The 13,995-nt window shown below is 38.1% G+C and overlaps 2 protein-coding genes across 2 annotated transcripts; both read left to right on the top strand.

The window, feature by feature from the left end:
- The first annotated feature begins 2,720 nt into the window (after nucleotides 1–2,720).
- On the top strand, nucleotides 2,721–4,476 carry LOC132285404 (interactor of constitutive active ROPs 4-like). Its single transcript, XM_059787585.1, has one exon. The coding sequence runs from the start codon at nucleotides 2,856–2,858 to the stop codon at nucleotides 3,948–3,950; it is 1,095 nt and encodes a 364-aa protein (XP_059643568.1). The 5' UTR covers nucleotides 2,721–2,855; the 3' UTR covers nucleotides 3,951–4,476.
- Nucleotides 4,477–9,057: 4,581 nt separating this feature from the next.
- Nucleotides 9,058–9,861, top strand: LOC132281320 (uncharacterized). The gene has a single exon (XM_059783036.1). The coding sequence runs from the start codon at nucleotides 9,058–9,060 to the stop codon at nucleotides 9,859–9,861; it is 804 nt and encodes a 267-aa protein (XP_059639019.1).
- The last annotated feature ends 4,134 nt before the right edge of the window (nucleotides 9,862–13,995 follow it).

Genomic DNA, 13,995 nt, shown 5'->3' with positions numbered 1-13,995 from the left:
GGCAAATGCTCTGCGTTCAAATTCAAATACAGTCGGAGTGTAATGACATCTAGTGCTTTCAGATATATAAAATGAAGTTCTTTTAGCTATGTAATTGATAAATCAGCTCTGAGATGCCACCTTCTGGAACTTATAAGTGCACTAATAATTAACATTAGGCATTGACATAAGTTATAGAGTATTATCTCAATCAATTGTAAAAAGAAAAAGCTTTTACATGCTTCATGGTAGTATAAGTTTCATCAGCTAAGAAGATCATGTTTGTGGCATGTAATTTCTACATTTAACAACATCTTCTTACTTAGCAGACCATTTACTACTATGAAGCAAGTAATTTTTTGGCTTTGAGTAATATATTTTTTAAACATGTTGTTTTGTTAAAAATTCATTTCCATAACATGAATACATTATGCCCTTCACTTCGACATAATATACGGATTTCCTCACATTACATTTTGCACCTGCAGTTAGGATCTAACAATATGGAGGATAATGGGGTGACTGATTGCTGTCCTCAGTTGCTAAAAAATACAAACTGGGTGCCATAAATTGACACAACCACTTTGTTGTTCCTACCATAACAATAATATCATATTGTTGTCAGGAACAAATGTATACAATTCTATGTACACATATTAAAATCTTCAATTATAACATGGAAAGGGATCAATATATGGATTATTTTACAATTTTTATGTAGTCGAAGTTTAATGGTTATACGTCGAGATAATTTTTAATTTTTTATTATTTCAATTTGGACAATTATTTTCTCTCATACATTACATTTGGATGCATGTAATTGGCAGATTGGAATTTGAATTGAACACTAAATTAGTTTAAGTTTTAGACTAATTATTTTTCGAGTTCCAATTTCACGGCATAGATTCGATGGTACAAAAAGCAGTGAAAGGGTAATCTTATTGACATTACACTTGCAACATTTCAACAATTCAATTTTGAATATTTCTTAAATCATTAACAGTGTGGAAAGTGAGAAGTTAAAAATGGAATGCTGGTGAAAGTTGTCTTTTTCAATGACATGGTAAATTGAAGCATTTTGATTTCTTGTAAATCTCAATGGCATTTGGAGATAAATTTAATATATTTATCGTGTAATTGCATTAATTGGGATTGTATGGCAACTGATGCAGCTGAGATACTTCTGTTTTCCACTCGACTGTATTTTCAGTTTTCTAATATATTCTAACAGTTTTTTCGGTACTATATTTACGTATTTTTTTTCCCTCTTAATGCTCCTTAGTTTTACAGATCACAAGCTTTTGAGTAGTTAGCCCTTCCCATCTTTATTCTTCTTCGATCGACTGCCTTCCAGTGGACCAGATGCCAAGATCAAGGTTAGAGAATATAATCTATGATAATAATTTGCAGCTATTTTCAGTTGTATTTCTATTGTATTGTTTTCAAACCTGATCGTTTTAAAGATTCTATTTTGTGAGCCAAATAGTTGAAAACTCTGTTATTTTTATGCATTACCATCAAGGGTTGTAGCAATGTAGCCCAATGGTATCCCTTATACCTTCCGAAGTAGATGGTTGAGATGTTAAGTCCCTATAAGATCAAAGTGGCTGTTTGAGTAATTTGCAGCACGGTAGGCAAATTTCTTGATAAGTTGCTATAAAGACTAAACAATAGTCATGACTATTGGAGGAGATACATCAAACCCCATAAACTAAGGAATCCATATGATCATGTATATGTATGGATTCTTTAGTTTATGTGATTTGATGTATTTCCTCCCATAATGACTCCCTACACAGGGTGACCAAGCTGAATCAGTTATAAATGGTATTGATCAACTTAGGCTTCTGGCGGTCCTAACGGTCCACATAGGCCTCAACAATCTGTTCAAAATCATAGGACATGACTGCTTTCTGGATTATTGAGTTCCAGTTTTCCAGCATCTTCTATAATTAGGTGTGAAGTAACTTTTCTATAGGTTAGTATTTATATTCATATTGCGTGCTCCATCGGTAATTACTTAATACTTTGATAATCTCATAAAATTTTAGATTTTATGACAACTGCCACACAGCATTGCCTGTTGAAGTTCTTGCTTGTGGCTTGATAATGGGCTTAAAGACTGCTATAAAATTATGATGTTAGTCATCAAATAATCAAAATAGTTGGAGGGTTGATCTTGTTTGGCAATATTAGCAATGTGCGAAAGGTGCAAATAGTGTTCCGCCCACCAGGAATGACATGCAAATTCATTCTTTTGATACACTGACTTGATAGAATCTATGTAGTTTTGCTTGAGAAATTAGTGAGTTGCTGATTTTTTCTTCTTGCCCTACAAGTTTTTATGTGAGCATGCAAGCCAAATTCTGATGAATGTGGATAAAGTACAATCTTTTAGATGAGGCCTTGGTTCCTCGTGAACTAATGAATGGTTCAATGCATTAAACAAAATTGAAACTCCTTGTGAAATAGAATCTTTAATCATTTTACAACCCATCATCTAAATCCGGGGCATGTGATTAGTTAGACTTCAATATACGGAAAAGATCAACTATGCAATATGTTCATTTAGACCATGTTCATTTCCTTGTATAGAATCTTCAACAATTTCCATTTTATTTCACTAGAATGAATCTTTCTAAGCACCTGACATTGTGGTACTCAAATATATGGTATTATCCTATGTGAGATATCATCAAGCTGTGAACATTGAACACTACCTTATGCAGCCAGGGTTTTAAGTTGTCATTATGTGTATATCAACCTCAACAGATGACATGCTTTCGAAGTTGAGACGTTATGTTTGCATGTATTTATAATAGCCTTGATCAATATATATATATTTTTTGGTTATATGTGGGAGAAGGGGTTCAGAAATGCCTCAAAGGCAGTCTCCCCGGGGCGGACTTCAGCTCAGGACATCAAGCTCAGATTCTGATCCGCTGCATCATCGGCCAATTGCTGACAGAAGTCCTAAGCTAGGTGATCGTAGATCTCCAAGGAGTGTACTCTCAGATTCAGTTAATCAAAAGAAACTTGGTACCAAAATTGCAGATTTAGAATCTCAACTGGGGCAAGCGCAAGAAGAGCTCAAGATTTTGAAGAAGCAATTAGCCTCTGCCAAGGCTGCAAAGAAAGAAGCTCAAGAAAGATTGGAGAACAAGAGCCAAAAACCAATTTCTCCAAACCCCACTAATATCCAAGAACCAAACAAAAACAGTAGAAGTACCATATATGAAAATCCTGATGACAACCATAGAGAAACTGACGTTTTTGAAGTTCCAGTTGAAGAAGTGACTTGGGAATGTAAGGTTGAATCCAAGCAACCAACTGACCAAGAAATTCAAGATTCTAAGCCAGATAGCATATCAACTGAATCACCAATTGTTTCTGGGCCCGTGAAGCTGTCTTTTGATGACTTGGCTTTGAAGAGTGACGAGATAAATGCGTTGAAAGCCAAGTTAGAGGAGAAGGAAAAAGAATTAGAAGCGTTTCGTCAAGAAAACGAGAGCCTAAAAAGTCAGTTGAAAGATGCAGCTTTAGAGATGTCATCAGCTCGAACGAAGGACGAGGAAATGACTTCAAGGTTGGGCCAACTAGGAAAAGAACTGGAAGAAAGTAAAGCAACTTCAGTTCAGTTGAATGAGAAGCTGGAGGCTGTGGAAGGAGCAAAGGAGGCATTGGAAACCGAAATGAAGAAATTGAGAGTACAGACTGAGCAATGGAGGAAAGCGGCCGATGCTGCAGCATCAGTGCTTGCTGGCGACGTGGAGATGAATGGCAGAAGGATATCCGAGAGGTGCTGTTCCATGGATAACCACTTTAGCAGCACAGTTGATACTCAGGTTGGTGCGTACACTGGCTTTGTGGGTTCACCTGGTTTGGCTGAGGATTTGGATGACAGTTTGGGTGGTGGAAAAAGGAAAGGTTCTGGTATAAGAATGTTGTGGAAAAAGAAGGGCCAGAAATAAGAAATTATGCTTTTGTCACATTGAAATGGTTGCTTTACCAATTCGATCGCATTTGGTTGGCTTTTTGTTCGATTTGTGATGGCACTTTGGTCATCTTGTTGAATCCAAGCCTCCTTGGATTATCCTGCCATGTTCTTAAATATATCTTAGGTTAGGTGAGTTCATTTTCAGTGCACCAACAAACCTGTCTTGAAGGAGTATTTGCAGATGTTCATTCTGTTATGTTATGCACTAGTGCATGTGCTTGTTTTTGCCCTTGTAATGAATTTACTATGCAATATTGCATCCAGATTTCCATTCATCAAATAAGGGCTGTAATAAATCATGTTAGCAGTAGATCTGATCATGCAAACCACAGTTATAATGTCACATTTCTGAGTAAATGAATTCTAATAGACAAATGGTGATATATATTTTGACAACAACACAATGCCATAGTACTTGGTGCATTTAAATTAGGGTAAAGTGAATATATATATATAAGGAAAAAAAAAAAAAAAAAAAAAAAAAAAAAAAAAAAAAAGAAGAAAGCCTCCAACATATAACAATAAACGATGCAACCAAATTAGAGACACCAAATATTTATGGGGAAAAAACCCTCCAGTGTAAGGAAAACAAATCACAAGACAAATTTTCACTATCGCGTGAAAAAATACAGAGGGATTTCCACTCCGAGGGATTTCCACTCAAGTTATACACCGACTTGAATAAATACAAAAACAAAGAAAGACCCCAAAAGTTCACTAGCGAGTCTCTCACCATACACTATATCTCACTCACCATCCTCTATTTTCCCTCAATGCCCAATACCTCTTGCACACTGTTTGTCCCTTACGCACAGTGCTCAACCAAATACACTGCTGAACCTATACTTTGGAGGTGTCAACAATACAACATGTACATATGCCAACAACACATACCTATCCAAGCTATACACAACAGTCCTCTCGCTCTGTAGAGGGTCCTTGGTTCTCAGGGAGTAAAGGGTTTCTCTCTCCTAGGGTTTCTCCTCTTGTCCGTCCCATCTCCTTTCTCTTCCCACCTCCTCTTGTTCGCTTTCCTCTTTTCCTTCTTATCTTCTCCCTTTCACCATGGAAGACATCACTTCTTACCTTCAAAAAATTTCCCTAACCCCTGAAGAGGATATTATCATCGAAGCCACTGAGGCCGATTCAGCCTCGGGAATCTCCGATTGCAAACTCAGCCTATTTGGAAAGCTTGTTTCAGATCAAACCAAGAATCTGAAAGGTATTCATAACAACTTCGCTGAAATCTGGAACTGTAAGTTTAAACTCTTCTGCCTCGTCCCCAACATTTTTCAATTTCTTTTCTCCTCTGAACAAGATTTGCAGAAAATTCTTTATGGGCGTCCATGGTTTTTTGATAAACACCTTCTCATCTTGGTTGAGTGGCACCCTTCTTTCCGACCTATTGACTCGGCCTTTGTCTCTTCACCCTTTTGGGTCCATCTGAGGAATATCCCTTTTGAAAGTTTAACCCCAGAAACCGGTGAATTGATTGCAAAGAGCTTCTCTCGCTCCTACCGAGTTGAAGTTAGAAACAAAGGAGCTGAAGGTGGAAAGTTTCTTCGAATCGAAGTCGACATCAATGTTAACTCTCCTCTGAAGAGAGGTCTCTTGGTTCAAATTTTTTGGGGAGGTTCTTTGGATCTCATTTAGTTACGAAAGATTACCATCATTCTGCTACTGCTACTCATGTGGGCGCCTGGGTCATACGCTCTTACACTGTAAATCATCTGAACCCCTTTCTACCTCACTCTAGCCTCCTTCCCATCCTTTTGGTCCATGGATGCGAATCATCCCCTCCTCAAGCGCCTCAATCTTCCCTCATCTCCATTGAACCCCCTTTTTCCTCAGTCTCCGAAGCCCGGAGACGATGACCCTATACTACAGCTGGCTCCTGCTCACTCTCCATCGGACACAGAGATAACCGACTCTCTAGCACGTCTCTGCTCCCACTCCGCCCCACCCACAGTGGTGCGACGGTCTGTACGGAATTCACTGCGGAATCTCCACGTGGCAGCGTCCTTGGTCCCCCACCATCAGGTTCTTCTTTCCTTGGGCTCTACTATTTTAATCCGAACTTTTTGCACATCCAGCCCAACCCATTTCTCCCCCCGATCCAATTACACACAGTATCCCTCCTCCTCTTCCCCCTCCTCCTAGCCCACACCACCAATCCGAACTCACCCCAAACTATCACCACTCTCGGGTAATAAGCTTGGCCCATGTTACCTCACCTCTATTTACGCCTCTTGTGATGATGCTACCAGAGCCTCTCAATGGACTTATCTCAAAAATTTACAAAATCGTATTGGTTAAGAACTGGATCATCATGGGAGATTTTAACTCTCTCACTTGCAATTCTGAAAAAAGTGGTGGAGTTCCTAAGCCCTATTGGATCTTAAAAAGTTTCAAATCCTTCATTGAAGGTTGTAATCTCATTGACATGGGTTTTAAGGGCCCCCCTTTCACATGGTGTAATAACAGAGGTTTTGGTCATACCATCAGAGCTGGTCTGGATCGTGGTTTATGCACCCTTGATTGGCTCAATCTTTTCCATCACAGTAGGATGTACAATGTTCCTGTTTTTGGATCTGATCATAACGCTCTTCTGCTGACCCTCAATGAAAGCATCTCTCCTGTTGAGAGACAATTCCATTTTGACGCTAGATGGGTGAAAGACAAGGACTTCACTTCCCTCATTCAATCTATCTGGAACTCCCCATCATCAGGCTCAATCCTCTTTCAATGTCAGGAGAAGCTAAAATCCTGCAAGTTCAAACTTAAGTCATGGAACCGAAGTAAGAATTATAACTCCAGAGACACAATCCAACTCCTTCAAGATCAACTCCACCTTCTTAAAAGCCAACCCATTCTGGATCGAGCTGCAATCTTCAAATTGGAAACCAAACTGGGTCATGCTGGGCGCAAAGAAGAGCTTTTCTGGAAACAGAAATCCCGAATTGCTTGGTTGAACCATGGTGACCAAAACACCAGCTACTTCCGTAGGAAAACTCTTATTCGAAGGCAAAAAAACTTTATTTCAGGTATAGAGGACTCCCAAGGACAATGGTTTGACTCAAAGGAAGATGTTCAAAGGGTTGCTGAGGATTTCTTTTTCAGTCTTTACCTCTCTCAAGGTTTCTCATCAAGACACTGCTTTTTGGAACTTGATTACTCCTAAGGTCACCAATGATATGAACCAATCCCTCCTCCGCAAAGGAACTGAAGATGAATTAAAAGCAGCTCTATTCAGTATGGGTCCTTTCAAGTCACCTGGTCCAGATGGATTTACCCCACTTTTCTTCCAAGCTAACTGGATCACTGTCAAGCATGACTTACTCCGTGCTTTCAACTCTTTTATTCGTACTGGTCATCTACTTAAAAGTCTAAATCACACCAATTTAGCTCTTGTCCCAAAGATAAAAAAAACCCATTCAAATGTCACATTTCAGACCCATTGCTCTTTGTAATGTCCTTTATAAAATCTTTGCCAAAACCCTTGCAAATCGTCTCAAACCGTTCCTTAATTATCTTATATGTGGCAACCAAAGTGCTTTTGTCCCTGGCAGACTAATCCATGACAATGTCATTCTCGCCCATGAACTCCTAAACCGTCTCAAAAATCGCAGGAGTGGTAAAATTGGGTTTTTTGCTCTCAAGCTTGATATTGCAAAGGCTTTCGATCGTATTGAGTGGGCTTGAGTGGGCTTTCCTTGAGTTGATGTTGCAACATATGGACTTCGATGAACACTGGGTCTCCCTCATTATGGAGTGTGTGTCCACTGTATCCTACTCAATCATCATCAATGGTGAATCTGGTGGCTTAGTCAAACCTTCACGGGGCCTTCGCCAGGGTGACCCTTTGTCTCCTTATTTATTCCTCCTATGTATTGAAGGATTGTCAACTCTCCTTCATCGGGTACACCATCAGAACCTTACTAGTGGTCTCAAACTAAGCAGATATAGTTCTCCAATCACTCACCTTCTATTTGCTGATGACTCCCTTTTTTTTTGCAAATCTTCTACGGCTGAAGCTCGCAACTTAAGGAATCTCCTCAAAAGGTATGAGCTTCTATCAGGGCAGTTAGTCAACTTCCACAAATCTGGGGTCTTCTTTAGTACTAACACAAGACCATCTCGTAGAAGGAAGATTCTCAGAATTCTTCATATGCAAAAGCAAGGCTGGAACAATAAATACCTGGGTCTTCCTGCAGTGCTTGAAGGTTCCAAACTGGTCTCTTTCAAATTCCTTGAGGATAAACTAAGCTCCAAAATCAAACTTCTAAAAGGCCCATTCCTTTCCAAAGCAGGTCGTGAGGTTCTTCTCAAATCAGTCTTTGCTGCTCTTCCATCCTACTCCATGTCATGTTACAAAATCCCATTTAAAACCTATGACACCCTTTGACAGAAAATGATGCGATTTTGGTGGTCTGGTTCTGAAGACCTCACTCACTCTCACTACATCAAATGGGACTCCCTCTGTCAACAGAAAAAAGATAGTGGTCTTGGTTTTAAGGACCTTCGCTCCTTCAACATGGCGCTCCTGTCAAAACTCGCTTGGCGTTTATTCAAAGGAGATACCTCCCTTCTCTTTCAGTCCCTTAAAGCAAAATACTTCCATAACTGCTCCTTTCTGGACTCTCATTGCAAAACCACTGCGTCTTGGATTTGGCGTGGAATCCATGCGTGTATCCCTATCATTCTCAAAGGCAATAAATGGTCAATTTCTGATGGCTCCCTTATTAAGTGTTGGGAAGATCAGTAGCTCCCCGACCCAAACAACCATTTTATTTCTACCCCAGTCCCCCACATTGCTCAATCTTCACAGTTGCTGATCTCACTCTCCCCTATCCCACCCGTTGGAATATTCCCCTAATCAAAGATTCCAATCTCATTCTCGGAATTCCTCTTCGAGAAACAGGCGGTGTTGATTCACTTATTTGGGGAGCCTCTCCTTCAGGACGGTTCACTGTTAGAAGTGCCTATCACATTGCCATGCTTTTAAACTCCCCCAAACCATGCCCTCTTCTATCAATTGGCAGTAGCAATGCTCAAATCCACTCTCCTAATTAGGTTGAAATATGGAAACTGAAAAAATCCAAATTTTCATCTGGCAATGCGCTCACAACCGCCTTCCAGTTCTTCAATCTCTCAAAGCCAGACGTATCGCGAGTTGTAGCATATGTCCTGTTTGTGGTATTGAAGAAAAATCTCTCATCCATCTTCTCTTTCGCTGCCACGTCTCGCTAGCGGCTTGGCGTATCAGTCCTCTCCGTTTAGATTTTTCTTCCATTCCCTGCATCTCGTGGCCTCAAATTTGGAAAATCCTTTCTTCTCTCTGGCGCCTTCATCCAGATGGTGACTCTTTTAAGAGTTTCTTCACCTTCCTTTGCTGGCAACTTTGGCTGAACAGGAACAATTGGCACTTCAATCGGAAGCGTGGCAACCCCAAATCAGTTGTGGATTGTGCCCTTTTCAGTTTTAATGAATTTTGGGAAGCAAAATCACAAGACGGTTGTATGACTTTCCCTCACTTCTCTTCTCCTCCTCATCCTTCTCACTGGCTTCCGCCGACTCTTGGTCGCCTCAAGCTCAATGTGGATGCCGCTATTCCGAATCATATTAACGGCATGGGAAGTGGTTTCATTCTCCGCAATCACCTTGGTATTACTCTTCGTGTTGCAACCTTTTTTCTTGAAGGCTCTCACTCTCCTGAAGCTGCCGAAGCTAGATCGATCAGGCATGGCATTCATCTTCTTGCACATTGGGGTTTCTCTGACGTTGACATCGAAACAGATTGTGCAAATCTTGTCAACAGCTCTCCTTCAAGTGAACTTGCTGCTGTAATCTACGAGGATATTAGATCCCTAATTAGTGCCTCATAAGGGCTCACTCTCTGCTGGGCCCTAGATCTGCAAACAAGCCGGCCCATCTCCTAAGCCAATGGGCTGCTAGGAATTCTTCTTTTGTTCTTTCTTGGGCCTCTCTCCCATCTTGGCTCTCTTATGCTTTGTCTTCTGATTCTGTTTAGCTTCTTTGTTTTTGTCAGGACCAAAAAAAAAAAAAAAAAAACCAACACATACCTCTACTGCCTTCTCGAATATATCCAGATTTATAACCAAATACTTGATACGATTCACCAATCAATTTCATCCAAATCACGTCAGGGAAAAAAAGAAAAAAAACAAGAAGAAGAAGAACCTTGGACGCCATGTCCAAGACACCACCCAAACACATACTTTGTGGAAGCAATCTTTATTTTTTTTTGTTACTACACCAACCCAAAACCAAAATGCAAAATTATTTTAATTTAAGGTAAATTAAAATGACAACTCCTAAGGTTTGTCATAATGACAACCATATATAAGTTGGGCGTTTTTGAACAATGAGACCCCTTACTAAAATTTTTATCCAAATAGGCCCTTAAAAGGTTAGAAAGGATGAATTTGCCCATGAATATTTTATTCATTTTCATTGTAAAATTTCAGAACTGATGAAAAGTTATTTTTGCCCTTTAGTGAACCTTACCCCATTCATTCATTCCATTCGAAACACAGCGTAAGTATGAGCCTCTATTCCTCCATTTCTTTCTCTAGGTTCTGCAAAAATGGAATTCTAATTCAACCATGCATCTCTTTCTCTCACAACCACCATGGTTGATCTGTACTCATGGGTGGCCCAATAAGCCACTGTGAGAGTGTGAAGGAAACTGGTTATTGATGGTTGGTATGAGAAAGAAGTGGATCGTGGCGATGGAAGTTGCAATGGACTAGGATTTTGTTGGGCACAATGGAAGCTAAATTAAACCAAAAGAAAAAAAGTGATTCCAAATCACAACACACAAGATTTACATGGTTCACCCAAATAGGGCTACATTCATTGATAAGAAGATTTCATTATAATCTGTAGAGATGTTACAAACGCGTAAACTTTCTATACCCATTGTACTCACACCCTCACGAGATTGCCCTTACGGGCTACATGTTTCTCTCCACTCATACTCTCAACAATAACCCAAGTATCTATTTTCTAGACCCCAAACCTAACTCACTCGCAGAGTTATCTAAACATTACATAATACAATATGACTCTAAAAATAGACATGTAATCATAATAGAATTTGAGACATAATTATCCTAACAATTTCCAGCATGACTCAAATTCCTTCCCGTTGATCAACGCTTTCCACAGTAAGTTAAATCTGACAACGCACCCTGGTTGTCCTTCACGACTCCACGTTTGCCATGTACTTCATCACGATTTCATCTTGCTTTTTTTAGGGCTGAGAGTGCGAACCCACTCTTCTTTTAGGTTGGGAGCGAACCTTGGCTGACTGAACCCTAATGACCATCGTGATTGATTGACTCCACTTGCAACTGAACTTGTTGCAACAATTGTTGAAACGTCTTTTGTTTTCTAAATCTTCTTCAGATAACGATTAAACATCCACGGCAGAAGCTAAATTAAACCAAAAGAAGAAAATTGTAATACACCGATATTTTAAAAGATTTATTAATTAATATTAATTACTTTTATTTTATTTTTAAATGATTTGTTTGATTTAATTAGAATTAATTATTTTTATTTTATTTTAAAATAATTTTTTTATTTAATTGAGTACTTAGATTAATTGTCTTATTTTATTTAGATTATATTTCGTGATTATATTTGTTGAATTGATATGGTGTTTTGCTTTGTGGAATGTTATGATTGAATTATTTATTTGATTTGTGTGTATTTATACTTGTGTGAATTGTTTGTTAATTATTTCTAATTATTAGATTTAATTTAATTATTTTATTTTAATTGGATTGGGCTTAAGAGGAGTGACACCAATGGATGTGGTCTTGGGCTTGAAGGAAGCCTTGTTGGGTTAATTATTAAAGGCTCATGGTTATGAAGATATTTAAATAATTATATTTGCATAATTATATATATATATATATATATAATTATATATATATATATAAATAAAATTAATTAATAATCATTATGGAGGGGTATATATGTCAATATATATATTGATATATATGGGTATATATGATTTATTTAACTAATGATTATTTATGAAAGATATTTATATATATAAAACAATATATATGTATTTAAATATATATATTATTTAAAAATTATTATTTTATTTGGTAGTCATAGTAGGAATAAGATTTGGATTTTAATGTGTATAAATATACACATAAGGCTTTAGGGTTAAAAGTTTACACGTTAGAAAAATAAGAGAGACACAGTGAGAAGAAGAAGAGAAGGCTGACAAAGAAGAGGCCGGATCGGAGAAAGATGATGCCGGAATTAGAAGAGACAATCAAAACTTGAAGCGTCGGTTTCGTTTCGAAACCTTCAGGCGAGTTTTCTCTAACTTTCCTCTTAGAACTCATAAGGATTTCACCTTGAGTATCAAAGGCTTTAGGTTAAATTTATTTGATTAAATTATGTTTAGATCGGATTATTTAATAGTATGAATTATTATATATTTTTTAATTTTGGATTATAGGATGTTAATTGTATATATAGATGTTGTATATATATTTTAAAATTAATTTATAGGTTGATCTAAGAACCAAGTAGGTTAATTAGGGTTTTTAGAATTTTTGGTATTTTTCTGAATTTTTTTTATATTTTCTGGAATTTATTATATTTATTTTCCTATTATTTATTTGGAATTATATACGTACATATATACAATTTATATATAACACAATACAGTGGAGGTTACTGAATATCGGCGCATTAGATAAGGGGTGAATAATCCAGTGTGGTGCGAGTATAGTATATAGATGTGCATGTAGATCTGGGCCGTTGGTGAATTGAGATGATGATTGAAAATGATCCGGTGTGATGCGGCACATGCTATCACGGTGCACATGGAATCTGGGCCTCTGATGGGTCTTAATTAATGGATAGTTGATCTGGTGTGGATGAGTACATATGAGCTCATCTGAGATAATCTGGTGTGGGTGATACATGTGAGCTTAGGTGAGATAATTAGGTGTGGGTGCATACATGTGAGCTCAAGTGAGCTAATCTAGTGTAGGTGCATTCATGTGAGCTCAATGCTATAATCTAGTATGGGCGAGCTCACAGAAGCTGAAAGACTATAGCCAATCAGGACGCGCCAGAACACACAAAGGCTTGGATCCTGCGCGTGGGCGCGTGTGGAAAATTCTTGTTGGCTGCTTCGACACTTGAAATTGAAACAGTCAAAACTTAGTCATCTTAAATCGAAATTGGGTCGTTCTTAAGCTCAAATTTAAGAATTTTTCATCATCTTTCTAATGGTACCAATTTCATTATCAGATTCCAATCCTATTATGAGATATTTACATTTTAATAAGACGGTATCGAAAAATTATTTTAACCGAGATAGAGTATTTATGGGAAACCGTTTTTGACGTTTTTAGTAGCATTTAATTTGCTACTAATATAATAAATTAATAATTGGTTATAGAAGGATGATAAATATATATTTATATATTAATTTATAAATAGTTTATTTAATTTAGAGTTATGTGCATTAAACCCCCCTCAACTTTCTTCTCTTTCTCAATAAACCCCCCTGAACTAAGTGAAGTACACTTAACTCCCTAAACTATTTCAATTGTTGCAAAACGTTAGTGGGCCGTTTGAAATCTAACATCCAAAGAAGGCACATGACTCACATGACTGGTTAAAATTTATAAAGACAAAAATAACCTTATCAAATACACCCATATATACCAGTGGAATAATATATACAAATATATATATATATATATATATATATATATATATATATATATATATATATATTACATCCCCCTTCTCTTCAAACAACCTTCAGCATCTGTCCATGGCCGCCACCTCCACCGTCCGCCCATACCCACCATCGACACCGCCATTGTTCTCTCCCCCACAGAATATTCTTCCCTCACAACCACCTCCACTGTCCACGGCCACCACCACAACTGCTCTCTCTCCAATCCACCTCCCCCCCCCCCCCCTGTTTTTTTTCCCCCTCTCTTTAG

The sequence above is a fragment of the Cornus florida genome, unplaced genomic scaffold, assembly GCF_030987335.1.
Source record: "Cornus florida cultivar Cherokee Brave unplaced genomic scaffold, ASM3098733v1 CherokeeBrave_3.0.0_Hap2_Chr11, whole genome shotgun sequence".
Lineage (NCBI taxonomy): Eukaryota > Viridiplantae > Streptophyta > Magnoliopsida > Cornales > Cornaceae > Cornus > Cornus florida.
This window is presented reverse-complemented; position numbering and strand designations above follow the sequence as displayed.

Excerpts from the sequence above, each read along its gene's own strand:
- LOC132285404 (XM_059787585.1), top strand. The coding sequence starts at position 2,856 with ATGCCTCAAAGGCAGTCTCCCCGGGGCGGACTTCAGCTCAGGACATCA.
- LOC132281320 (XM_059783036.1), top strand. The coding sequence starts at position 9,058 with ATGGAAACTGAAAAAATCCAAATTTTCATCTGGCAATGCGCTCACAAC.